The sequence below is a fragment of the Pristiophorus japonicus genome, chromosome 4 (assembly GCF_044704955.1).
Source record: "Pristiophorus japonicus isolate sPriJap1 chromosome 4, sPriJap1.hap1, whole genome shotgun sequence".
NCBI classification, from domain to species: Eukaryota; Metazoa; Chordata; class Chondrichthyes; family Pristiophoridae; genus Pristiophorus; species Pristiophorus japonicus.
In genome coordinates this window covers 96,693,818-96,721,142 of record NC_091980.1, presented here as the reverse complement: position 1 = coordinate 96,721,142, position 27,325 = coordinate 96,693,818, and the positions used below count along the sequence as shown (strand labels likewise).

General features: G+C 40.7%; 1 protein-coding gene across 3 annotated transcripts in view; it reads left to right on the top strand.

Annotated features, from left to right (window-relative positions):
- The window catches only part of neurl1b (neuralized E3 ubiquitin protein ligase 1B), a 643,022-nt gene that overhangs the window by 600,987 nt on the left and 14,710 nt on the right, over positions 1-27,325 (top strand). For 2 of the 3 annotated variants that reach the window (XM_070878442.1, XM_070878443.1), the window contains 3 exons: positions 8,845-9,405; positions 17,023-17,730; positions 26,689-26,814. In XM_070878442.1, coding sequence (XP_070734543.1) covers positions 8,845-9,405; positions 17,023-17,730; positions 26,689-26,814 — 1,395 coding nt within the window. The remainder of the gene's footprint in view (positions 1-8,844; positions 9,406-17,022; positions 17,731-26,688; positions 26,815-27,325) is intronic. The other variant, XM_070878444.1, reaches the window with a different exon arrangement.

Here is a 27,325-nt window from a genome sequence, read left to right as displayed (position 1 = left end):
TGGGCTTGACAACTGCTCACAACCAAAAATTCCAACTCTGGCTATGAAGCTACACATATTAATATTTTAATCATGCCATCCCAGCTAGCAAAGTAACTTTAAAACTGATTACTAAATTCAAGGCATTAGCTTATTACTAACAGACTGATTGTCTCCTTAGTAACAAGAGCGCAACCTTCACTATATCATTGAAATATAGCAGAAACTCCTGCAGATACTGAAAGATTTCCACCCATACTATAATCCAACACAGTATAGGATCTTTGCATTCAAATGCTACAATATGTATTATTGTTTACTCAATATTGTGTATTTTTGCCATTATACTTTTGCATATATTTTTGATTGACTATATTCAATATTTGTACAATTATTTGTGATGCAAAATAAAGTTGCTCCTAAATGTACCATATTATGTATGATCATATGTGTACTGTTTAGAACCCAGATGTTTCCTTTTGCATGCTTCTGTGATAAACAAAGATCTGTTCCCTGGTTCAGTCAGATTTTCAAACAAAACAATATGAACCTAACAGTAGTTTTTCTTCGATTAATCCAAATACACTGACATTTTAACATGATCAACAAATTTGTTTTGTAACAGTACAGCTCCGGGATGGTAGGCCTGAGGCAGGAACAACGGTGCTGCTGTTTATTTATACGGAGCAGTACTCTCAAATTAGATATTGGTGGCTTCGATTTTCCACCTCAGTGCTCCTGTCAAACACCACATATCGGGAAAATGTGCACCCACCATCATCCATGCTTTTCCAATCAGCTATTTTAACAATCGGAAAATCATGGCCTGAGAATGAAGAATTTTCCAGTATTCTCCCAACACATGTCAGGAGCGCTGAGCAGAAAATCTTAGTATTCATTTGCAAAAACTTTATATAGCTTTTAACCAAACAGTTATTTTATCATAAGGCAGTTTCAAAAAGAGATTGCCCTTTATCTGGTACAATGACAGATGTTATAATTTAGCACTTTTGTCATGGTACCATGTGCTGTCAAGGAAACGGAGTGAAGCTGTGAGTAGGAAAGTGCAGCTGTGATGCTTTTTACAGCGATGCACTTCCAAAATGGTTACGCCCAGCCACAGAACAAGGAACACTAACTCACATTTCATGTTCTTATTTTTCCAGAGGGAAGTTATTGTTGGTTTTATAAGTCAGCATTAAAAATTAACTGGACTCAAATGGCTGCAGCTAACTAGTAGAATGTGACTGGAGCAATGCTTTAAAAGGAATTTGCACTTTTACTGTAGTTGTTAAAGTTTTCTTGCTCAATATTGAAAGGTTAGCTGAAAATAAAACCTACAATGCATGAGTGATATTTTTCTGAATCGTAAATCTGGAACTCACTGCCTGAAAGGCTGGTAGAGGCAGAAACCCTCATAGCATTTAAAAAGTACTTGGATATGCACTTGAAATGCTGAAACCTACAAGGCTACGGACCAAGAGCTGGAAAGTGGGATTAGGCTGGATAGCTCTTGGTGGGCCGGCGTGGGCAGAGTGGGCTGAATGGTCTCCTTCCGTGCTGTAAATTTCTATGATTCTATGAAAAGGCGAAGACAGAACAGTAAAGTGATGCATTAGCAAAAGCGTTTCAGTTATGGAGAGCCTTTTTTGTAGAATTGTGTCACTTTTGTACTTACATGAAAACTGACATCTTATAAAAAAGGCTTTCAGAAATATTTTCTGCTTCATAAAATTCCAGGATGACTATTGTTAATATACCTTGCAAACTCTTAAGAGCCCCTGTAATCTCCTCGCATTGTGAATCCATGATTACAAATAGCAATTATTTCCCCACCCACTCCCTTTATCCCATAAGAATACTGTGTGCTTTTTTTATGCACAATGGAATGTGAGCAAGTGAAGATTAACAATCAGGTTATGTCCATTAAATTATAAACTTCTTATGAAGTTTACTTGGGCCACCATCTGTTTTCCCTGCATGGAATTTTCAATAGAATCAAAATAAAAAATAGTTGCTTTTTGTAAACAGTCTGATAATTATACTGTTAGCTTCCCAACTCAATTACAAAGCATTGTGTTCTGTATAGTGGCTTGCTACTTGAATGGGACTGTTCTTTTAATCAGTCTGAGATAATTCTGCTCAAATGTTGTCCATTCTCAGCCGGACTCTGTGAGAGCCAGGCATTGTTTGTGTACATTCTGTTAACTCTGCTCATAGCAACATGGTTTATTGTTTGGGTTAATACAGCCATGCTAACCCACTGATTCCCATAAGTACCAAATCCAAAGAGATCTCTGAACATACTGGAAATGCATCCCTTTACATAACTCAATAGTTTGTTTGCAATGAAAATGATAGATATCATATCTGTATTTTGCAAATGAAAGAAAAAAATTGTCAAACTATTTTAGATGTGGGGAAAAGATACATTTAACAATTCACCTCACATAGAAGAATGTGCAATTGGAGAGGTTACCAACAGATGTTAACAAGTACACACCAATATACTACCAGGATCTTCCCAACACTTCAATACTAAGTTAATTCTCATTGGTACTTGCAGTAATTATAAGGACAAGCTGAGTAAACATCATTAAATTTGTTTTTTGTGATGACCATTTTGCATTTCTGTGTTTTAAAAAAAAACTTTTTTTTATCTATTCCCAATAGAAAACTGGAATATTAATGTAATGGAGTAGTTAGTACCAAATAAATAGTCAAGTGCCTACTTCCATCCCCAGGGTCAATTGTTTGTGAATAGCCATACAAGTCCTCTTGTAATACAAATGTTATACGTATGATATCATCGTGCATCTACCTCTGGTGAGACAAAATTTCAGAACATTTATAATCCAGGTAATAAAACTAATCTTTATTTTTCTATCACTCGAGATAGCGTATGTTAAGTGAGCATTATGAATGCTAAATGCAGAATTAGCTTGCCGATTTTTTTCGTTTCACATGTCATGTCATGAGAATTTGTCAGCTGCTTTATTGTTCTACCAATGGATGTCAGCAACTCTATGAGAATACGGTCTGACACTTGGTTAGAAAAGCTGTACCAAATTATGCACTAACGTAATGCAGTTAACTTACAAGATGTTACTCACTTAGCCTGTCTATATCCCTTTGCAGATGTTTTGTGTCCTCCTCACAATTTGCTTTCCCATCCATCTCTGCATCATCAGCAAACTTGGCTACATTACACTCGGTCCCTTCATCCAAGTCATTAATATAGATTGTAAATATTTGAAAACCCAGAACCAATCCCTGCGGTACCCCACTAGTCACTGTTTGCCAACCGGAAAATGACCCATTTATCCCGACTCTCTGTTTTCTGTTAGTTAGCCAATCCTCTATCCATGCTAATATATTATCCCCAACCCCATGAGCTTTCATCTTGTGCAGTAACCTCCTTGTGGCACTTTATCGAATGCCTTCTGAAAATCTAAATACACCACATCCATTGGTTCCCCCTTATCCACCCTGCTTGTTAGATCCTCAAAGAACTCCAACAAATTTGTCAAACTTGATTTCCCTTTCATAAAACCATGCTGACTCTGCTTGATTGAATTATGCTTTTCCAAATGTCCTGCTACTGCTTCCTTAATAATGGACTCCAGCATTTTCCCAACGACTATGTCCCCTAGTTTTAGTTTCCCTTATGAGTGGAAATATCCTCTCTACATCCACCTTGTCAAGCCCCCTCATTATCTTATATGTTTTGATAAGATCACCTCTCATTGAAGCTATCATTAAGGAAGAAATAGCGGGACATCTAGATAGGAATAGTGCAATCAAGCAGACGCAACATGGATTCATGAAGGGGAAATCATGTTTAACTAATTTACTGGAATTCTTTGAGGATATAACGAGCATGGTGGATAGAGGTGTACCGATGGATGTGGTGTATTTAGATTTTCAAAAGGCATTCGATAAGGTGCCACACAAAAGATTACTGCAGAAGATAAAGGTACGCGGAGTCAGAGGAAATGTATTAGCATGGATTGAGAATTGGCTGGCTAACAGAAAGCAGAGAGTCGGGATAAATGGGTCCTTTTCGGGTTGGAAATCGGTGGTTAGTGGTGTGCCACAGGGATCGGTGCTGGGACCACAACTGTTTACAATATACATAGATGACCTGGAAGAGGGAACAGAGTGTAATGTAACAAAATTTGCAGATGACACAAAGATTAGTGGGAAAGCGGGTTGTGTAGAGGACACAGAGAGGCTGCAAAGAGATTTTGATAGGTTAAGAGAATGGGCTAAGGTTTGGCAGATGGAATACAATGTTGGAAAATGTGAGGTCCTCCACCTTGGAAAAAAAAACAGTAAAAGGGAATATTATTTGAATGGGGAGAAATTACAACCTGCTGCGGTGCAGAGGGACCTGGGGGTCCTTGTGCATGAATCCCAACAAGTTAGTTTGCAGGTGCAGCAGGTAATCAGGAAGGCAAAATGAATGTTGGCCTTCATTGCGAGAGGGATGGAGTACAAAAGCAGAGAGGTCCTGCTGCAACTGTACAGGGTATTGATGAGGCTGCACCTGGAGTACTGCGTGCAGTTTTGGTTACCTTACATAAGGAAGGATATACTGGCTTTGGAGAGGGTACAGAGACGATTCACTAGGCTGATTCCGGAGATGATGGGGTTATCTTATGATGATAGATTGAGTAGACTGGGTCTTTACTCGTTGGAGTTCAGAAGGATGAGGGGTGATCTTATAGAAACATTTAAAATAATGAAAGGGATAGACAAGATAGAGGCAGAGAGGTTGTTTCCACTGGTCGGGGAGACTAGAACTAGGGGGCACAGCCTCAAAATACGGGGGAGCCAATTTAAAACCGAGTTGAGAAGGAATTTCTTCTCCCAGAGGGTTGTGAATCTGTGGAATTCTCTGCCTAAGGAAGCAGTTGAGGCTAGCTCATTGAATGTATTCTAATCACAGATAGATAGATTCTTAACCAATAAGGGAATTAAGGGTTATGGGGAGCGGGCGGGTAAGTGGAGCTGAGTCCACGGCCAGATCAGCCATGATCTTGATGAATGGCGGAGCAGGCTCGAGGGGCTAGATGGCCTACTCCTGTTCCTAATTCTTATGTTCTTATGTTCCCTTTCATAAAATCATGCTGATTCTGCTTGATTGAATAATGCTTTTCCAAATGGTCTATAGTTTCCTGCTTTTTTCTGTCTGTCAGGGTCAGGAACTTGTTGGGGAGGGAAAAGGTCAGAAACTCAGTGGGTGGGAGGAATTTGGCAGGGCAGGACCTGTTTGGAGATAGGAGAAGGTCTTAACCCACAAGAATGAGCCCTATCTTCTGTGAGCTCAGTTCTGTCTGGACCCTGGCAGTCAGAATGGCTCGAATTACACTTTGCAAAGTAATTGATTACTTAGGCAGGCGGGATCTAATTACACATACCTTAGAAACTGCTAGATATGTCTTTTCCTCCAAGAAGACCAATCATAAATCTGATCTTGTCCTCCAAGGTGACCAATCAGAAATCTGGTGTTGGAAATAAATGTAACCTTTTTTTAACCTTGATTTCAGAATATCATATTCTTTCCAGTGGTAAAAATGGGAAATGTTGCATTTTTGGGGAGCGCGAATCCCTTTTCATACAATGGAATCATTTTGTAATGTACTACAGCCAACACTATAAAATGGATCATTTTTTCTTTAAATTATTAATTTGTTAAAATGATGTCATTTATGGGGTGTAGTGCCACCTGGGGTTGAATTGTAAAATAACCTCTGCAGTGTATTTCCAATGCATAGTGGATGCCCGTAAACTTTTGTAGCAGGAAAATTAAGGAGTAGCTGTTTCTGCCAGTTCTCCCTAATTGGCTCGCACTTTTTGTCCCTTCCCGCAAACCAACCGCCACATCCTGAGTCCCTCATTTAAATAAATGCTCAATGATGTTGTAACTCCATGTTTCCTGCATTAACTTAGACTGAGAATTATAAGGCACAGCTCTTACCAGGACCTCCTGAGACAGGTAGAAGTGAGGAGCTACTGAGCCTGAAGAGTTTCATTCGTGATTCCTGGGGCTGGGAAACATTGTTCCTGCAATTAAAAAAATATATATTCTGCCCATACAAACCTGGATTATTTTCTTACTGGTTCTGATAGGGTCAAATCACTGTAAGATTTACCCCACTCCCTACCCTATGAGGGCTTCTCGGGAGCAAGTATGGCACTCCCTCTGGAATACCCTTATATGCCATTATCATGGAGGAGGAGAACCACAACATGGAGCAAAGGAGAGTCAAGCAGCATTTAAAGCAGATGCAACCCACCAGATACTACCTCCTCTCCTACTAATGAATATTCAGGCAGTGCAGGTTATATGAGGGCCTTACTGAGGAGGTGTGTATAAGAAGAGTGCGCTTCATCAAAGAGGTAATAGGGCAGCTTTGTCACCTACTGCACTGCTGCCTCTCTGTGGCTTTGGTCTGCCTTTACCTCCTTCTTCTTCATCATTCCCTTTATTTTCCTCCTCATCATCCTCATCATCATAGTTGACAAGGAGATAGCTGTGTCTGTGTTGTTCTTCCACTTACCATTATCATCATTATCTTCCTCCTCCTGTGCCCTCCACGGCTGTGAATCTGCAGGAAAGGAGGGTCGAGGAATGGGTGAGATTAAAGGTCAGAGATGAGGGTGTCTGTGTGGAGCCTCAAAGAGATGCCAGGCCAACGGTTTAGGTGTTCAGTCACTAAACTGGTGCCAGCAATATACTGCCGACTTCAAGTTTCCCCTCAGCATTAGCAGAATGCCTCCCCACAAGCTCCATGGCCTTATCCTCACAGGATGTAAAGCGCTGGAAGAAGTGGACTCCCCCTCCAGTGGTCTGCTTCTCACAAGCAAATCCATCAAGTGCACACATTGCTACGAGCAGCTGCAGCCGAGTGCTCCTTTAAATAGTGCTTCTAGTGATTCCGCCAGTGCCTGAACTCAATCCCAGAGCCTTTTACTCAGTGGGTTGGCCACTTGCTGAGGCTTCTGGACAATGAGTAAGGTTCTTAGACCTGAAACGTCAACTGATCGACTTCTTTGTTTTCCCCAGAGATGCTGACCTGATGACTATTTCTTGCTTTCTGTGTTTTTGTTTTTAGATTTGCAGCATCTACAGTGTTTTGTTATTTGTTTAACAGGTCACGAAAATCTGATTTCTGAAAAATGCATAAAGACTATTTTTTTTCTTGTTTTATTTCATTATACTCTCTTCAAAAACATACATACATGGAGGTTAGAAGAAGGGAGATTGAAAATGTTAAGTCATTTCTATGAAGGTTGATGCGTTTGTTGTTTTATTCCATGTGCCTGGCTGCTGACTTTTTACATTTTATATGCCAATTCTTTTTATGTGCAGGTCACCTGGATAAGCAGTCACAGTACAAGGTGATTGGGAAAAAGATACTAAAATCTGCTCTAATTAGGGTCAGCTGTTCTATTCCATATTCTTAACTGGCTTCTGCCACCCCCGTATTGATTTATATCTTTATTTTAAAGCTGAAGTTTCCTTTTCCAGTAATCTTATTTGCTGATGCGATATATTCAAAATTAACCAACCAGCAATTCCTTTACAGTCCCCTGACTTTGAAATCCATCCCTCCAATTATCTCAATAATATTTATTCGATCAACATACAGATATGTTAAGTGAAAGTGGTTCTCTTTTTTTTCTTGTTCTGGATGACATTAGTAGCCAATAAAACGACCAGTAACAGGGGTAGCAGAGCATTCAAAACAGCTAGAAGCATATTGACCAATCAGCGATGAGGAAGCTATGACAGCAGCCTATTTTGGAAAACGTTTTATACACTGTATTTTAACCATTCTGGAGCTACTCCAGAATAGCACCCTACTTAACACACGACGAGTCACAAAAGTATGTGAATATGTTGACACAGTTGAGTTTTTTTCGCCCATTCTGGGCTTTACAGATTGAACCAGGTTTGAGCAATGTGCTTTGGGAGCATTCCCAATCTCAATGTACAGTCCCTTAAATTTCCAACACTTGCAAATCTGTCTGCTGCATATAGCTTTACAAAGCATTCTGATGTATAATACAGATAGCACGGAATTATTAAATGATTGGATACAATCTTCACTACAACCGTTAACTATTTAAGATGTTGCTAACCATTCTTTTTAGAGATGTGGGACAAGAATTTTTAGTAATGAAAACTTTTAATGTTCAAGCAACTATTGTGGTTCAGGTGGTTGATGCCTTGGCAATTCTAAGTGCAGACTTAATTTGTTTATATTGTTAGCCTGCCCACTACTGTAGTCACAACAGATCTGTTCCTTCTGAGCCAAAAACAATCTATGTAAGACAAGGAGGATGGTTCTTTCTAAACTGTGCTATCCAGAAAGATGAGCTTGAAGATCCAGTGCTTGACTGTTAAACAAAAAGTTGTGAGTTTGAGTGCTAGAGCTATCAGGTATTCGAAGGAGCTCACTTGCCTCTATTGGCCAATTTCACCAGTTTTTAGTCGTGCCACCAGATCAAGCAGCTGAACAGAGGAAGAGTTTACTTTTTTATGGAAACTGATATTATCAAGTTCTTCTGGCTTGAATCACACTTCTTGCAGGATCATCCTACAATCCTGCTGGGGGAGGATTTGGGGTATCGTGGAGTTATAATAGAAGGGGGAAAAGGTGCAAATATCTAAAGCATAAGTACCTGGCAAACAATTATATCAACTGTCTTAACTCTGATGTGAAACCGGTTATAATGTTCAGTTTCATGTAAGTTATTATTGATAAACAATTTACCTACATGAAGGAATGGAGTTAGTTATATTGAAGTAAAGTCTGCCAGCCTTTCTAATGCCATTTATTTTTTACCTTACAGATGCAACTCACCAGGCCCGTTCTGGATCTGCTCGACAGTATTACACAGTTCCACCTAGCTGTCATGAACGGAGAGCACATCCTAACATCGCTGAACCTCCTCGGTTTCATTCGCAGTCCAAAGGCAAAAACGTTCGTCTGGACTCACATTTCAGAAAAGCCACCCGGAAAAACAGTTTTTGTAATGGTGTAACCTTCAGCAACCGTCCAGTTCACCTTTATGAGAAAGTGAGATTACGGTTATCAGTGGTCCTTCATGGATGGAGCGGTGCTTTACGGTTTGGTTTTACAAGTCACGATCCCTCTCTGATGAGCTCTGTAGACATCCCAAAGTATGCATGTCCTGACTTGGTAACCAGGCCTGGTTACTGGGCCAAAGCGTTACCTGAAAGATTCGCTCTGAAAGACAATGTCCTTGCTTTCTGGGTAGACAGACATGGACGAGTATTTTACAATGTGAACGATGAAGACCCTGTTCTTTTCCAGTGTGGCATTAATGTTTCAGGACCACTCTGGGCGTTGATTGACATTTATGGAATTACACAAGAGGTCCAAATGCTTGGTGAGTATTCCAACAGTAAAAATAAAACCTCCAAAAATTCTAAAGAAGAGTCGGGATGAGTATAAGTCTGGGTTGCCTATTACTTGAGCCCACCTGCATCTTTCACTTTTGAGACCAAGGTTTGTGACTTATAAGGCAGAACTCTCAATCTAGAAGGTAGAGAAGGAAATGTTGATGCAATTTGCTTGCAAATGTACCATATCCATGTCACAGAGTGGCATTGAAATTATCAATTAGCCTACAATCTCCATCTCCAAACAGTAAATACACTTTAAGAAAGAGCACACCCAAAAGATTACAGAGTCAAAGGATCATGTGCCAGTGATCATGTAACCTTCAACAACCGTCCAGTTAGAAATGATTTTGGAAAGAATGTCGACAACAACTGGCCTAAATTTGAGTCAAGTTTTTGTCTAGAGGCCATGTGCAGACCATATGATATCTCAACTCATAGGGAACAAACCAAACAATGTATTCAGTAAAACAGTTGGGGAGATATCATAGCATTTCAGTGCTGCACTGTTTTTTTTGCCTTGTAACTTTAGATTTCATAACTTGCATCCTTACATTTACAAACGTGCAGTTTCTCTAATGTTGCAATTCTGCCATTAACAGTCTACCAATAAAACAATTATTTTTGATTTGCATCAGTTTCAGAGCAGCACTTTCTGTTCGTGGGTGAGCGAGCAGCCTAAAGTTCCTGTACATTGTGTACTTTCAAATTGTGTTAATAGGAAAGTGTTAATATGAAAGTTTGAATAAAAAAGCAGCATGTTTTGTTTTCAGCACTGTATGTAAGTGTCAGTTTAAGTTGATACTGGTGTTGGGAGCATGCAGCTGTTGTCTGTCCAACCTACTCACACACAATTTAATCTGCATGACATTAGTGTAAATGACTTAGAATTATGTATTTTAAATTGAAGGATTCGTACTAAATCACAGTGTTAGAGATTCAGCCACCGGCATTGCCAGTTTAAACAATCAACATCATCCTCATTAAATGAAAGGGATCAAAAGGTGCTTGTAAACTGAGATGTGCAGTGACGTCATTTCAGTATGTGGATCCATCAGCTAATATCTATGCTAAAAATATATATATATTTCAAAATAGCATAAATGTCATGACTGCAGTAATTATCACATTTGCACAGCAAGAATTTTCCTGGAGTCAATTATGACAACAGTAAGATGTTATTTTTGGAGCAGGATGTTCCAGAAACTGAGCCTGCCCAAAGATTACCCAAAAGGGCAACGTTTCCCTTTTGAGGCATAGTGCTTAGAAAAGCATTTCTCCAGTATCAGCATCACGCCTGCAAAGCATGCAAATCTAACATAAAGCGAAACAATTCTATAATTCTACTTTTCAGTCGATTCAGCCATAAGTGCAATGTAAAATGTTCATTACAGCACACTACTGTTTGGAAGAACAATGTGGCTTCTTCATTCCAATTGGATATTTAAAAATATCTTCCCTAGTTATGTGGTAGAACAGCTATAAATGGCAGTTTTTCTTTCTCCAAATAATTTGCAACCCCTCAATTAGTGGGATAAAAATTCTCCTGTCAGTACATGCTCATACCAGGATGGCCGAGTGGTTAAGGTGTTGGATTTAAGATATAATGGGTTTATAACTGTGTGGTTTGAACCCCACTCCTGGTAGAACTTTTCAAAAGGGAGTTAGATGTGGCCCTTACAGCTAAAGGGATCAGGGGGTAAGGAGAGAAGGATGGGGTACTGAGGTTGCATGATCAGCCATGATCATATTGAATGGCAGTGCAGGCTCGAAGGGCCGAATGGCCTGCTCCTGCACTATTTTCTATGTTTTATATATTTCACTGCTACAAAATCCAAGATTAAGATATAATACACAGAGAGTGCACACAGACTAATGTGAGGTGAAAATAATTCCTGAATGTGCTATGAATTTCTTCCATAATCACTTGTCAGTGAATGAAGTAAATTTTCAGTTACTAATAAACCAGCTGCAAACTTGCACATCCGAACCACACTTTTATTTCAATCGGAGAGGTACAGAATGGATATAATCTTTTTCCAAAATGCTGCACATTTTCTAATGGGCTAAAACCGTTAATCATGTACCAGTGTATGAGGAGGAAAGCACACTCTTTTCTTCCTACTTTACATTCCTATTGTTGTCACGGAAAAGTTTACCAAATTTTACATCTTTTTCATTTACATATTTTGCTGAAATATTATGCCCAAAAGGTGAGGGATATTGGTGATGGGGAATGGAGCACCGTTTCCACTCTTGTCAGGTGTCCATGTCAAATACTCCCATATCAAATAAAAGCCAGGCAGGGATAGAGTAGATTTGCTTTCACTCTGCCCAATAATGTGCCTCGAAGGAAGGAAGGTCGAGAGGAAGGACATTTTTGTCAGGGTGCTCCTTTTTGTAGAAAATTACGTTGTTATCAATCGCCAGAGCTTTCCACTTCAGTAGGGGTGTAAACTGGACAGAAGCGGATTGGCCATCCTTGTACACCCAACCCAATTTCTGTTCCCATTGAAGCCGATGAAGAGGAAAATCAGGCGCCTTTTCTAACAGGCGGCCGATCCACTACCGCTCGTATTACAGTCTTGTCAAAGGTGAAAGATCCGACCATTAATATCTCGGGGATGGGGGGGGGGGGGGGGGTGGGAGGGGCAGAGGTTTGTTTAAAAATGAGTTTTTCCACTAGCATGGAAATTCTTCAGTAGGTCCCTCCTTTCTAGTCTGTTCACTGGGAACAATCCTCATGTGTCTCCCTAGCAAACAACAACTTGCAACCTGTCTGATGGGTGCTCTGGAGCCAAGGAACATTTGGAAATTGCATCCTTTACACGGTTTTCCAGGACTGGACAGCTCCAGAGCAGCCCTCGAACTACTCTGAAATGACAGTTGCCATTGTTTGCTATGGACTTGCTCCAGGTTGCTCCTTATTGGCCGTGTCATTGCAGCAATATATTGAGGTCTCCATACTGCAATAATAATGTTTTTATTAACATATGAGAAACAATTTTATTATTAATACAAAAAGCTCAACTGCTTTGAACAAAAGTACTCCCTAGCCATTTTTCCCTTTTAGCCCAACTGTGAATTTTGCTGCTTTCTACACCAACCATCCCTTTGGTGTCTGTAAGCTTGCCAAATGTGTGTGTGTGTGTTGTGCTGGGGGGTAACTACCAATATAGAAAACAAGCAAAAACTGACCCAACAGCTTCAAAACATTTACACAATCTCAAAAACAGCCTTTAGTTTAGCCCTTCTGACATGTGAAGATGGGGAGTTAACTGGAAATTATAGTTGGATGTGTGCTTGTCATGACTTTAGCTGCAGGTATACCCTGATCATATTGGTAACAGTGCGAAAAGCTCTGGTTCTGACAGCCTCCAACCCAGACTTCTAATGTATCTGAGTGGTCCCATCAGCTTTCAATCCCACCCTCTAAGGAATCTAAATGGTTAATACTGATATCTTCAATCCCAGTGAAAAAAGCTGATCCATTTACAAATTGGCACATGGATGAATTGCTGATGGTTGGCATGTATTCATGTGTCCATGTCACTTGGAAGCTGAGATGGATTGGATTCAAAAAGGCAGATGGCCAAACAACATTGCCACCCAGTTACGCTGCCCCTTATATTTTAGTGACCTAGTTTTAATTGGTGATTGAAGGCCACTTGACAACATAGTCCCAAATTGTATGTTAACTAATGACAGTTACTCAGCAATCTAGCATAAGTTGTCATTCAAGGAGTTCTACTGCCACACCTAGGATGTCAACTGATACCATATCTTATCAAGCCACAATGCCCCTGCTCAAATCTGCATGCTTTGAATCACAAACCATGTTCCTTCTTTTCATGGATATTCTAAATTTATCATCCATACCCATAAAAATTGCTTAACATATAATGTATGAGGTGCGATGGAAGAGGTGGAGCCTGGCCAAAAAACAGCAGCTGGGACTGTTGCTGATGGCTGCTAAACAATGAAGCCAGTCTTTGTGACACACTGAATCGGAATTCAAATCATAATGAAGGAATACTTCAAAAGAAATGAAGTATTATCACAAAACGTTGATTTTTAATACATTGTCAAAGTATTTAATGCAGAGCGTAAACCATATTTATAATATCAAATTTAATCAGATGATCAGAACAAATGACATCAGTTTTATAATTGCTGTTTGAAAATATCCTTTGTTAGCTAGCAAACATTTGCTAGAAATTAAATGGTAATTATTTGCGACATTTTATGAAAGATAATGCACCAAAAGACTTTAACTGTTTCACCCCAAAAAAATTCTTGATTTCTCCTTCACTTACAGTTGGACATTGAGGGGGAGTAAGCATCTAAATGTACTGCTACATGCCCCCATCCCGGATACTTTGCAGCTCAGTGCAGAACTCCTCTTTGACCTTTGTACGCATGCTATAAATGAAGTGATTTCAGTATTTAAATTCTGAGAGAAGTTTGGCAACAGTTGCAGCCATTAGAATGATATGCTTAGAAACTAGAAGTCACCTTGGATACTGGAACATGCTCCAAATGATCACTTTATGAAACACCATTCTTCTAACAACATTTCAAGAAGAATATTTTTATGTTAAATTGTTACTATTTTTAAGTGTGCAGTTTAGAAATAGTTCCCTCAGGTTCAAATTTCATGTGACTACCTCCCTTACACAGTGATATTAGGCACAGTAGGTAAATCCTCTCCGCTACCTAAATTAGGTGCAAGTCACAGTGCATCTGAGCTCACTATGGGCCAGCAATGCCTCTATGCATCAGCAAATCACTAGTAAATACAGAGTTGAAACATGAGTAGCGTGCTGATTTGTGGATGGGGTCCCTAGCTTAATTGGAGAATATGTCTGGGTGAGTGGTTATTACTGAGAAAACTAAATGGAGGAAAAGTAGAATAAAAGCACGAGGGCAGACAAATGGTTAATTGGCAACTACAACCTCTAATCTTTGTGCTTTAATCATAGTATTCTTAACTTGTTAAACTCCCCTAACAGCACCCACTTAGGCCTGATCAGTGAATAGATTCAGAAGCTGCAGACTATGTTCTGCTTCTCATTCCATTCCATTCCATTCACTATCCGTTGTCATGTGAGAAACAGGAACTACAGTTGAAATAAGCAAGCACAGCCCGTCTCTGCTGGAATGACAGCAGACCTGTGGTTTAAATGACTTGATGAATCCTTTCAGCTCATTTTAAAATGTTGTGGTTGATGCCAATTTGGTCGTATTATGGATGGCCCTGCCTGTAACTGTGGTCATTATGAGAATACTCATGCCACAAAGACTGCAACTGTTAACATACTGTTATTTGATTCTTAATTAAAGCATTATCCTCCATAATGGAGGTGGGGGATAGGGGTTAGTTTCTTTAATGCAAAAAAAAAATCCCTTTTCAAATCCATATGGCTGGTACATATTTTGTACTGTTCAAAACAAGGGGAAAAAAACTGATTTGTAGTTGCACGAAAATACAGGAAAATCCTCCCTTTTCCCACTTCATGATGCAGAGGAAACATCTGGAACCAAAATAGTACATCATTTCCAATGTATTTGCATGTCCGGACATCAGCGTGTAGTCTCCTTGGGGACAAATTAAGATGATAATTGTGACTCTTTGATTCTGTGTTGTTTTAAAGGAAGAGGCTTTCCACTAGTAGCTGAATACTTGCATGACTATCCATTTAAAAAAAAGAAAATTCAGATAACCAATAAGCAATTAAAAGTTAACCAAGTTTCAAGCACAACAGTGAAAACAAATCAGTTCTAAAGATTTGGTGGTAACATCCAGAAACCATCAGGTGTGCTGTTTCTAGTTAACAGAAATAGATGAGGGATTGAGCTTAATCCCCATGGATTTAGTACCTGCTGGAAGAGGCTTTACTATATATGGCATTTTAGTCTGAGTCGTTCAGCAGATGAACCACAGTGAAGGCCCTTGTGTTCTAAATGACTAAAAGCCTGCCTATGAAGCAAGGTCTTGATGTACTCCTTCGGCAGCTTCATCAATTCAGCTCAATCTGGACTGACGACTTGATAAAGCGAGCTCAAATGGGACCACAATTCCAATTCCAACAACAAGAATGTCGTAATATATTCTGTATGGTTGCTGTAACAAAGCTTGCCATTCATAGTTTGTACAGCTGTGAAAGGAGCTCTAAAAACACCATGATTTTATGCTCCACCCACGCCTGTCAGATTGGCTTTCACAGACGACTGAAATTATAATAATGGTAGAACTAATAACTATTTCCTCATAAGAACTCAATTATTGTTCTTAAGTGGGCTTTTCAGAACAGTCTACAATTGACTATTAGTGATGGTCTTTAAATGTAACTCAGTAATGTGTAGCACTAATCAAAGAAAGGCCACAATAACCAAGGGTGTGGGAATACAGTTTAGCTCAAGGGTGTTTATAGAACTGTTGTGATGATTGTGGGGCATGTCTTTTTTAAAGTTAAGGGTTTGTTTCAGTTGGTAAATTTCCCCCGTGTAAAAGTGCACATCTTTTTTGCTGGCTGATTATCAGTGATTTGGCCCAGGACTGTCCATAGTTCCAACAAGACCCAGGACATAGACATCAAGCAACTTTCTTCCTACTCCCCCAATCCAAACAATACAAAGGACCATCCCTGTCATATGTCCTATTGCTGCTGTATTTCTGAGCCCAGCCTGTACTCTGTCATCTGTTGTCCCACTTCTCTTTTCAGTCTTGAAGGTCTAGTTCTGGCTTAATGCATTGAACACCAGACTTTAACCGATGGATTTGATTCTAGGCTGAATGCTTGATTGATGAATTCATCTCTATGTCAGTTATTGAAGGTCTTGTGATGAATGCACTTGCATCCAATTCTCAACATAAAGTACTCCCAGCTTCTACACTAACCATTGATGTAAGAAGTTAGACAGTAATAGAATGTAGGAATTGGAAATACATTCTGGTGAAGGGTGGGGGCTTTCTTTTCAATATTGTGAGTTTGATCACTTAAAGGAGCTCTACATTATATTTGACTTACTAAACAGGGAGAGCTTGATAGAGTTTCTGGATAAATCGAATAAAGTGTTTGATTTCCCAGCACTCTCATTCCACACCTTGATCAGCAGACAATATAGCTGTGCAGGTGCACACAGTTTTGGAACAGCCCCAGCATCCGATTGTTGTTCCGATTTGTGCAGGCTCCCATCTATTCCAAGTCCTACTTGCTGGTTTTAAAACAGGGAGGAGACATTACAATTTGGAAAAATACCATCAAAACAGGAAAAAAAACATTAACCTTTTCCACATAGATACTGAGCTAACAATTCTAGTTATTGACTAACATACATCTAAATTAGTTTCAAGGTGATGGGAAACAGGAAACAGCAGGAAACTAATCAGACAGAACAAAATGTAAAAGAACAGATCCACACAGTTAAAATATGTATGCTTTAATTGGTAGTCCTGATCAGAGTTAATGGAGTTTGGGCAAATTCACCTTTAATATTGCTGAGTGTCGCACATGTCTATGGCATCATAATATCTGTGGAAAAAGATGTTTTCAGATCAAAGATGTAACACCAGTAATGATTTCTCTCTGTTTCTGTTGCAGAGAGTATGTTTGCAGAAACCATCACTTCAGCACGACTCAACACAGCACGACTAAGCGGTTGCCTTCCTCAGCCCAGTCATGACAACGCCAACTTCAATAATAATGAACTGGAGAACAGTGTTGTAGTGGCAAAAATCACAAACCTAAATCTAGGTGAAGTTCAAAGCCTTGCACCAGACAATCATAATTTACCGTGTTGTACCAACAGACGGCTTCGCTCTCGAGGCCTGCCATCTTTTCTCGACACCGACCTTCACTTTCATCATATACGAGGGCCTGATGTTACCCTTTCTCAGGACAGGATGGGAGCATGCACAAACTGGCAGGAGAGTACTAGGACCCTGGTGTTCTCTGATCGGCCTTTGCATACTGGGGAGACCCTGTATGTGGAGGTGGGGCATTTAGGGTTGCCATATTATGGTGCTCTGCTCTTTGGTGTGACGTCATGCGACCCCAGCACTCTGCGAATAAATGAGCTCCCAGCGGATCCAGATTTCCTGCTTGATCGTAAGGAATATTGGGTAGTGTACAGAGGCTTTTCAGTGCCCAACAGTGGTGATATTTTCAGTTTCACCATTCTGCCAAATGGTGAGCTCCATCATCGTGTTAATGGAATAAACATAGGGATGCTGGTCTGTGTGGACACCACTCAGTCACTGTGGGTGTTCTTCAGCTTACATGGAGTGGTCAATCAGCTAAGGATACTGGGTAAGTACATGCGTACTTGTTTTATTAGTCCCACATATAAAGGCTACTAAAATTATAGTTACAAGAAGACTTATAAAACATATACAATATAATACAATCACTATCACAAAAGAATTAGTATTTGGTAAAATAATGGGACTAAACACGGACAAGTCCCCTGGACCTGATGGTGTGCATCCTAGGGTCCTAAAAGAAGTGGCTGCAGAGATAATGGATGCATGGGTTGTAATCTACCAAAATTCCTTGGATTCTGGGGAGGTCCCAGCAGATTGCAAAACCGCAAATGTAACCCCCCTATTTAAAAAAGGAGGCAGACAGAAATCAGGAAACTATAGGAAACGGTTAGCCTAACATCTGTCATTGGGAAAATGCTGGAATCCATTAAGGAAGCAATAGCAGGACATTTGGAAAAGCATAATTCAATCAAGCAGAGTCAGCATGGTTTTATGAAAGGGAAATCGTGTTTGACAAATTTGCTGGAGTTTTTGGAGGATGTAACGAGCAGGGTGGATAAGAGAGAACCAGTAGATGTGGTGTATTTGGACTTCCAGAAGGTATTTGATAAGGTGCCATATAAAAGATTACTGCACAAGATAAAAGTTCACGGGGTTGGGGGTAATATATTAGCATGGATAGAGGATTGGCTAACTAACAAAAACAGAAAGTCAGGATAAACAAGTCATATTCTGGTTGGCAAACAGTGACTAGTGGGGTGCCACAGGGATCGGTGCTGGGGCCTCAACTATTTACAATCTATATTAATGACTTGGATGAAGGGACTGAGTGTAATGTAGCCAAGTTTGCTGATAATACACAAATGGGTGGGAAAGCAAATTGTGAGAAGGACACAAAAAATCTGCAAAGGGATATAGACAGGCTAAGTGAGTGGGCAAAAATTTGGCAGATGGACTACAATGTGGGAAAATGTGAGGTTATCCACTTTGGCAGAAAAAATAGAAAAGCAAATTATAATTTAAATGGAGAACAATTGCAAAGTGCTGCAGTACGGAGTGACCTGGGGGTCCTTGTGCATGAAATGCAAAAAGTTAGTATGCAGGTATAGCAAGTAATCAGGAAGGCAAATGGAATGTTGGCCTTTATTGCAAGTGGGATATAGTATAAAAGCAGAGAAGTCCTGCTACAATTGTACAGGGTATTGGTGAGGCCACACCTAGAGTACTGCATACAGTTTTGGTCTCCGTATTTAAAGAAGGATATACTTGCATTGGAGGCTGTTCGGAGAAGGTTCACTAGGTTGATTCTGGATATGAGTGGGTTGACTTATGAAGATAGGTTGAGTAGGTTGGGCCTATACTCATTGGAGTTCAGAAGAACGAGAGGTGATCTTATCGAAACATACAGGATAATGAGGGGGCTCAACAAGGTGGATGCAGAGAGGATATTTCCACTCATGAGGGAAACTAAAACTAGGGGGCATAGTCTCAGAATAAGATGCCACCCATTTTAAACTGAGATGAGGAGGAATTTCTTCTCTCAGACGGTTGTGAATCTGTGGAATTCTCTGCCCCAGAGAGCTGTGGAGGCTGGGTCACTGAATATATTTAAGACGGAGATAGACAGATGTTTGAGCATTAAGAGAATAAAGGGTTATGGGGAGCAGGCAGGGAAATGGAACTGAGTCCATGATCAGTTCACCATGATCTTATTAAATGGTGGAGCAGGCTGGAGGGGTCAAATGGCCTACTCCTGTTCCTATTTCTTATGTTCTTATATCATATTGAAATTGTTTTCTTTACTCAAATAGCTAAAAATTATATTCTTTGATGGCTCAGTGGGTAATTTGTGCTGTATAGTATTCTGCACCATACAGGCTAGAAGAGTCCTAGGGATAGGGAGAGGAAACTATTAGTTGGTACCTGTTCAAGTATCCTTTTTGGAAGTACATTTGTGTGGTTGCTGGGCAAGGAAATTATGGTGTTCAGCTCATTGATTAGCTCATTGTACACACACACACACACACACACACACAACTGCTTAGGCAAGATCCTGCAGGGCAGCTGCTGCATGAATCATTACCATCAGGGCGGAAATGGTGATTCAAAGTATTATCCTATTCAAAATTCATTGGAGAACATATAATTCTCATCGAGAGGTATTAAAACAAATCCTGTATAATGCTAATACAATAGCAAAATACTGCAGATGCTGGAATCTAGAATAAAAATAGAAAATGCTGTAAATCTCAGCAGGTCAGGCAGCATCTGTGGAGAGAAAGCAGAATTAAAGTTTTGGGTCGATTTTCTGTTTTTATTCCTGTAGAATGCTAATCCTTATATAGAATTACAATTCTTAAAGGGACTTTAATCATTATTGGATCCCATATAGATAATTCTATAGGCAAGCAAAATGTTTTGTCTGGCAGAATATATACATCAAGGATATTTAAGTATCTTTGTATATTATTTGTCTATTTAAATGTGTTCTGTCTTGTAATGGCTGTGACTTCCACCATCAAATCACGATGGAAATTAACCAGCAACATTGACTAAACCTGACTGTGTGAGCAGTGGAATGAACAGACAGTTGAAGTGCTAGATTTCTGAATCACTACAGTTTAATCATCAAATATTACAGCAAAGGAGCAGGCCATTCCTGTATTGGTTCTTTTCTGCACATGAGCCACCTAGTTTCATCGCATTCCTCATATCCTTTAGTAGGCCTGTTTTGAAAGCAACTATTTTGCTCCATTTTAAAAGACTTAATGGCTCTGCTTCAACAACAGTTTGTGGCAGAGAATTCCACTTTCTTATCATACTCTGTATGCAGATTTTTTCTCAACTTCTCCTTTGATTCTTTTTGTAATTATCTTAGAATTGTGTTCTCTTATTGCCAAGTTGCCAATCAGTGGAAACCATCTATCATTATTTATCTTAACAAACCCTTTCATAATCAAAGACCTATTGTCACCCCTTAACCTTCTCAACTCTATGGAGTCGATTTTAATGGGGGCAGGCAGGGGTACTGGGTAGGAGGCAGCTCAGCATGTGTCCCGGGCCATTTTAACTCCTTGTCCTCAGTTGAATAAAGCAGGATGGCCTACTGCTCGAAACCATCGGGAGTTATGTCAGGATGGGTGGGCGGGACCGATAATCAGGTCGGGAGCCTGAGGAAGCCGGAGGCCCAGGGGACTGGCCAATTGCATAAAGTTAGTGCTGGGGAGGGAGATTGGCAGCCAATACAGGCACTGCAAGGGCCTGGAGCTGGGGTGACCAGGGGCTCCTTGCGGACAGCCCTGCTCCTCCTGTACAACAAGGATGCACAAAGAAATTATATTTTTAAACTTGTCTCTTCTGGCCACTCTGCAATTCCTCCCATGGTCCAGCTGTTGGGGCTGGCCCCATGCAGGCCTGCCGAATCCAGAAGATAATATGCTGTTGCCGCGCCAATTACACCATTGGACTGTGACCTTCCAATGTAAAGTAGGCCCCTGCCTGCCGGGTGTAGCCGCCTCTTGTGCTTCTCCTGAGGTAAGTTAAGATGGCGAGTGGGGAAGGAATGCTGCACAACCTTTACAGCCCTTCCCTACCATCTCAACCTTCCCTACCTTGCTTTGCCAGTAGGTTAAAATCTACCATTATATTTCTTTAAAAAAAAACTTCTCAAGTCTTTCCATTGCTGTAATCAATTATCCGAGCAACATCCTAGTGAAATTTACAATGCATCTTTTCCACTCTGTTTTTGTTCAATCATGGAGTGCCAAATTTGAGGTCTTGTACAAGTTAAATATCATCTCTTTGCTTTTGTATTCTAAGACCCAGATGCGAACCTTGGATTTTGTTTGCTTTTATCACTTTATCTATTTCCAGCACAACCTTTTATAATTAGTGCGTCTGGTCACTGGGCATCCCTGTGCTCTCCTACTGCATTTAAAATTGAACATATGTAGCTGTGGCTCAGTGGGTAGCACCCTCGCCTCTTAATCAGAAGGTTGTGGGTTTAAGCCCCACTCCAGGGACTTGAGCACAAAAATCTAGTTGAATACTCCAGTGCGGTGCTGAGCGAGTGCTGCACTGTCAGAGTTGCTGTCTTTCAGCTGAGATGTTAAACCGTGGCCCCACCTGCTCTCTCAGGTGAACATAAAAGACCTGATGACACTATTTTAAAGGAGTTATCCCTGGTGTCCTGGCCAATATTTATCCCTCAATCAAGATAGCAAAAACATTTTATCTAGTCATTATTACATTGCTGTTTGTGGGAGTTGCTGTGTGCAAATTGGCTGCCACGTTTCCTACATTACAACAGTGACTACACTCCAAAAGTACTTCATTGGCTGTAAAGCACTTTGAGACGTCCAGTGGTAGTGAAGGGCGCGATATAAATGCAAGTCTTTTTCTTTTATTTCTGCTGTATTTCTCTTCCTCTTTTTACTTCCAAAATCTATTTCTTCAGATTTTTCTACAGTGAACTGTATCTGCCATTAGGCTATCTATTTCCCTCCTGTAGTCTTTTGCAAACCTCATCACAATTTACCTTACTTCCCAATTTGCTGTCATCAACACATTTCAATATTCTCTCAATTATAAGTCCAGATCTGTTATTTATATAGTAAATATAAGCAGCCCCAATACTGACCTCTGTGAAACAGTGCTCACTGCATCTTTACAGTCTGAAAACCTTTGCTTGCTTTCTGCCCTTCAACCATCTTTCTATCTTTTGGCCACATTTCCTTTAATTTCATGTGCCATTACTTTTCCGTAAATTTCTTATACAGTACCGAATCACATGTTTTGTTGAAAATCTCCATAGACCACATCCATTTTATTCGTGTGTCCCCTGTTATTTCTTCCAAGAATTCTCTAAGTTTGATCAGCATGACCTGCCTTTCAGAAATCCCAGTTTAGTAATTCCACTGTGTGCTAGACTTGAGCAGTTTACCAACAACTGAAGTAAAACTAACTGTCTTGGCTTATCTCAGTTTCCTTTTTCTGATCAGCAATGTCTCATTTTCTACCTTCCAATCCTCTGACACAATTTACTTTTCAAAATAATTTTGGGAAATTATAGTCAAAGCCTCCTCCATTTCTTCCCTAATTTCCCTCAGAATCCTTGGATGCAAATTACCGGGCCCTGGTAATTTATCGACTGTAAGCTTTAGTAACCTCTTTAGTGCCATTTCTCTTTGAGGTGGCGGAAATGCGTAGGATGATCCACTGTAATCGACATTCAACGGATCATCCTCCACCATTTCCGCCACCTTCAGTCTGATCCCACCACCAAACAAATCTTCCCTTCCTCTTCCCTTTCAGCATTCCGAAAGGACTGCTCCCTCCGCGACACCCTGGTCCATTCCGCAGTCACCCCCAGCACTCCCTCCTCTTCCCATGGCACCTTCCCATGCAAGCGCAGGAGATGCAATACCTGGCATTTTACCTCCTCCCTTCCCACCGTCCAGGGACACAATCACTCTTCCAGGTGAAACAGCGATTTACTTGTACTTCTTGCAATTTATTATACTGCATTCGATGCTCACGATGCGGTTTCCTCTACACTGGGAGACCAAACGTAGATTGGGTGACTGCTTTGCGGAACACCTCTGTTCAGTCCGCAAGCGTGACCCTGAGTTTCCGGTCGCCTATCACTTTAACTCTCTGCTCCACTCCCACTCTGCCTCTCTGTCCTTTGCTTCTTACACAGTTTCAATGTAAGCTCAAGGAGCAGCATCTCATCTTTCGATTAGGCACTTTATAGCCTTCTGGACTCAACATTAAGTTCAACGATTTCAGACCATAACCTCTGCCCCAATTCTTTCAGATGGCAGCTGTTGATGTTTCTGCCATTCCCATTTACACCTCTTTTGTTTCTTTACCTGTCCCATTACCATCTCCTTTTGCTTTGTACAATCAAACCTTTTGTTATTTAATCACTCCTGCCTTCCACCCTACCACAGACCTTCCCTTTTGTTTTTTCTCCCCTCCCACCTTTCCCTGCCCCTGCACTTGCTTAAAATCTGTTACATCTCTAACTTTTTCCTGTTCTGACAAAAGGTCATTGACCTGGAACATTAACTCTCTCTCCACAGATGCTGCCTGACCTGCTGAGTATTTCCAGCATTTTCCGTTTTTATTACATATTTAGTATCTCTGCCAATCCTTCACACTCCATTACAAGCTTCCTTCCTTCATCTCTTATTGGGTCTACTCCTACCTAGACTATCCTGTTACTACTAATATTTCTATAGGAAGCCTTTTTACTGCCCTTTATGATCTTTGCTAATTTTTTCTCACATTTCCATTTAACCTCTCTGTTTTATCCCCAGAGTTTCTAAGAACATGAAAAAGCCATTAAGTCCAAAAAGACCATGATTGGTCTCAATACAACCAAATTCCCCCAATGTTTTTTCTCTCCAGAAAAGTGCCAAGTTGCCTTCTGAACTCATTTATACTGTTTCCTTCAATGGCCTTCCTTGATAACTTATTTCATAAAAACTTTCATAAATTGCTCTTTGTGTAAAATACCTTCCGTCTCTTTTGATTGCATATTTCCAAATTTTGAACCATTTGCCATGGTGAACAGTCAAGCTATATCAACGTTAACGGTGCCCTTCATATTCTTGGAAACATCTCTTAGATTACCTGGAAGATAGACTGTTTGAATTAACCTGTTTCATTTACTTGCCTGTTCTTCCAGCTAATGGAGGGAGCTTGGAAACAAATGGTTAGGATTTTGAATCCCAGAGAAAAAAATGAACATTTGACATATATATTTGTCAGGAATTAGTTGGATTGAGACTGATGCTTTGAACTGAACAACTTGTACTGTAAATTATATATATTAGTGAGCCAACAGATCCCTTTTGTGCCCATTATTGTGGTGTTACATTAATTCTGAAGAAATTAGATTTTCACAGCAGCCAGTACAAATCACTGAAGACATTTTAGTAGTGAATGCCCAATTAGTTATCTGATTTATACACAAGAGCACACCCAGCACTTTAATAATTATCAGTGTCATTTAAAATATGAGTCTCCTTTCTACATGACATAAAAAATTAGTGCTCAAAATATAAACTGCATGAATTAGAATGCGGCCATTTAGCATTTAACAAATTTATTTTAAAGTCAATTCAGGATCTAAGTCGTAATCCTTTCTACATGTCATTAGGTGTTAGTTGAAGTATAAATATTGGCCAGGATACTGGATAGATATTCCCTACTCTTCAAAATACAGGTGCAACATCCAAAATCTGGAGTGCCGGAATCCGGAATGTTCCAGAATCCAGACACCAGGCCGATCCGTGGCGGGGTCGTCCGGAAACCGGAAAATGTTCCAAAATCTGGACTCCCCTGTCTCGGCCACTCCCCCCGCCTTGGTCGCCCAACCTCCCCCACCCAACCTTTGGCAGCCCGACCGACTCCCCACACCCCCACAGCATCCAGCGGCCTGACCAACAACCCCCCCCTGGGCTCGGCCCGACCGACCCTCCCCGGCCTTGGCCCAACCTCCCCTTCCCCCGACCATTGGCAGCCTGACCAACCGACCCGACCTTCGGCGGCTGACCGACCTTCCCCGGCCTCGGCCCGATCGACCCCCCTCCCCCCCCCCGCCCCCTGGCCTTGGCTCGACTGACCACCCCAACCTTCGGCGGCCCGACCAGCCCTCCCCGGCCTCAGCCCGACCGACTCTCCTGACCTCCGGTGGCCCGACCGACCACCCCCAGTTTCCGTGACCCGACCAACCCTCCCCAGCCTCGGCCTGACTGATCCTCCCCTACCCTCCCCTACCTACCTCGGCCCAGGCAAAGACGTTCCAAAATCCGGAAATACCCGGAATCCGGAACAGCCTCAGTCCTGAGATTTCCGGATTTCGGGCATCACACCTGTAGTGCCATGGGATCTTTTGGATATACCTACGATGACAGACTGCACCTCCGACAGTGCAGCACTCCCTCAGTTCTGCATTAGAGTGTCAGCCTAGATTTTGTGTTCAAGTCCGTGGATTGGGACTTGAACCCACAACCTTCTGGCTCAGAGGTGAGAATGCTGCCACTAAGCCATGGCCAACAATAATGACAGACAAATGATATTCTATATTTCATTTGTGCTGGGCCGTGATTGTTTGATTTGAATAATCTTTATAATTAGGCTCTACACCCTCCAATGAGAAGACAAAGAGATGGTACCTCAGTTTGAATCTAAACTTAATGATCGTACCTCCAATAATGCCAGACACTGTGGTGCTGTCACTGAAAAATTGCTTAGTTGGAAAAAAATGTCATTCAGTTTGTATAACTGAAGCACTTAAATTGTTGATAAAGCCAATTAAATGCTGGGTACCAATACATTTGGTGCAAACAAGATGAATAAAAGAAAATACACTTTACTTTTTGGTGCTGTCACAAAGCTCAATTTTGTTTAGCGATGAGTATGAAATACGATTCAAGCTGGTATAGAACTGATGTTAACTGATGCATTGGGGGTATTCCCCTGAGGTTAATGTCAAGGCACATTGTTAGGACAGAGTAGTCTCCATCTGGCCATTCTGCACTTGGCCTTGGATTGGTGCCAAAATGGGCCCTGACTGCCCAAAGTGTAAATGTATTCCATTTCCTTGCACTGAACAGCATCGTCTTAATGTACTCACAAAACAAAAGTAGGGTTTAGTGGCGCGGTAGGGCATTACCCTTATTGCCAATTCAGACAGTTTAAATAGGGTGGGTATAACTATACATATGCTTCTTTTTGGTGCTGCCACAAACTTCAGCTTATGGTAGTAATAAACTAAATACAGTTTAAACTGGTATAGATTCAATGTGGATTTCTCTTTACTTATTTTTGTTATCCAAAAGTACGTCACAATATGAGACAATAAACATGTACAATGCGCATTAGAATTTAAATCATACCAATGTTCCTGTGCATGCTGAGCAGTCCAACAAACATGTGTAATGAATGGAACTGTACTCACTGGAGTTAATGTGCTTTAATATTCCATCTACAGGTACTTCCCAGTCCAGCCCTGTAGATGTATCTCCTTCAGGTTCTCCAGGTGGTTCCCACTATGACAGTGACTCTGACATGGCATTCAGTGTTAATAGGTCCTCATCTGCATCTGAATCGTCACTGGGTAAGGAAATAGCTCTAATTTTTGCATTAAAATAATAACTCATATTTTCTGTGTGATTGACACTCAATGTAACTGTCTGAATTAATGATGTACTATTGGGAACTGAGTGAGCATGTGTGTTATTTGACCCTTGGACTGTGATCAACTCCAGCCCCGACAGATGGGATAAAAAAACTCCTTTTACTCTGGTTGTAAGAGTTCTATTCAAAATTATTTTGGACAGTCTCAACTCAGTTCCTAGTGAGTACAGAGCACAGCACGAAATGCCATTCTATGCACTTGTGCTGAAACATTCAAAGGCCACAAAGATGATTGGTACAGGAAAAGGTAAAATTCACACTGATGAATTAGAAGGAGCTCGATTGAGATGAATGTCGAGGCACATCGTTGGGACTGAGTGGAGGGAACTTTAGGTTGGGATGTGGTTGAGAAAAAAGTGGACTGGGAATGTCAAAGTGGAAATGTGCTCCATACCCCAGCACTGAACTCCATCAGCTTCTTGAATGTGCAG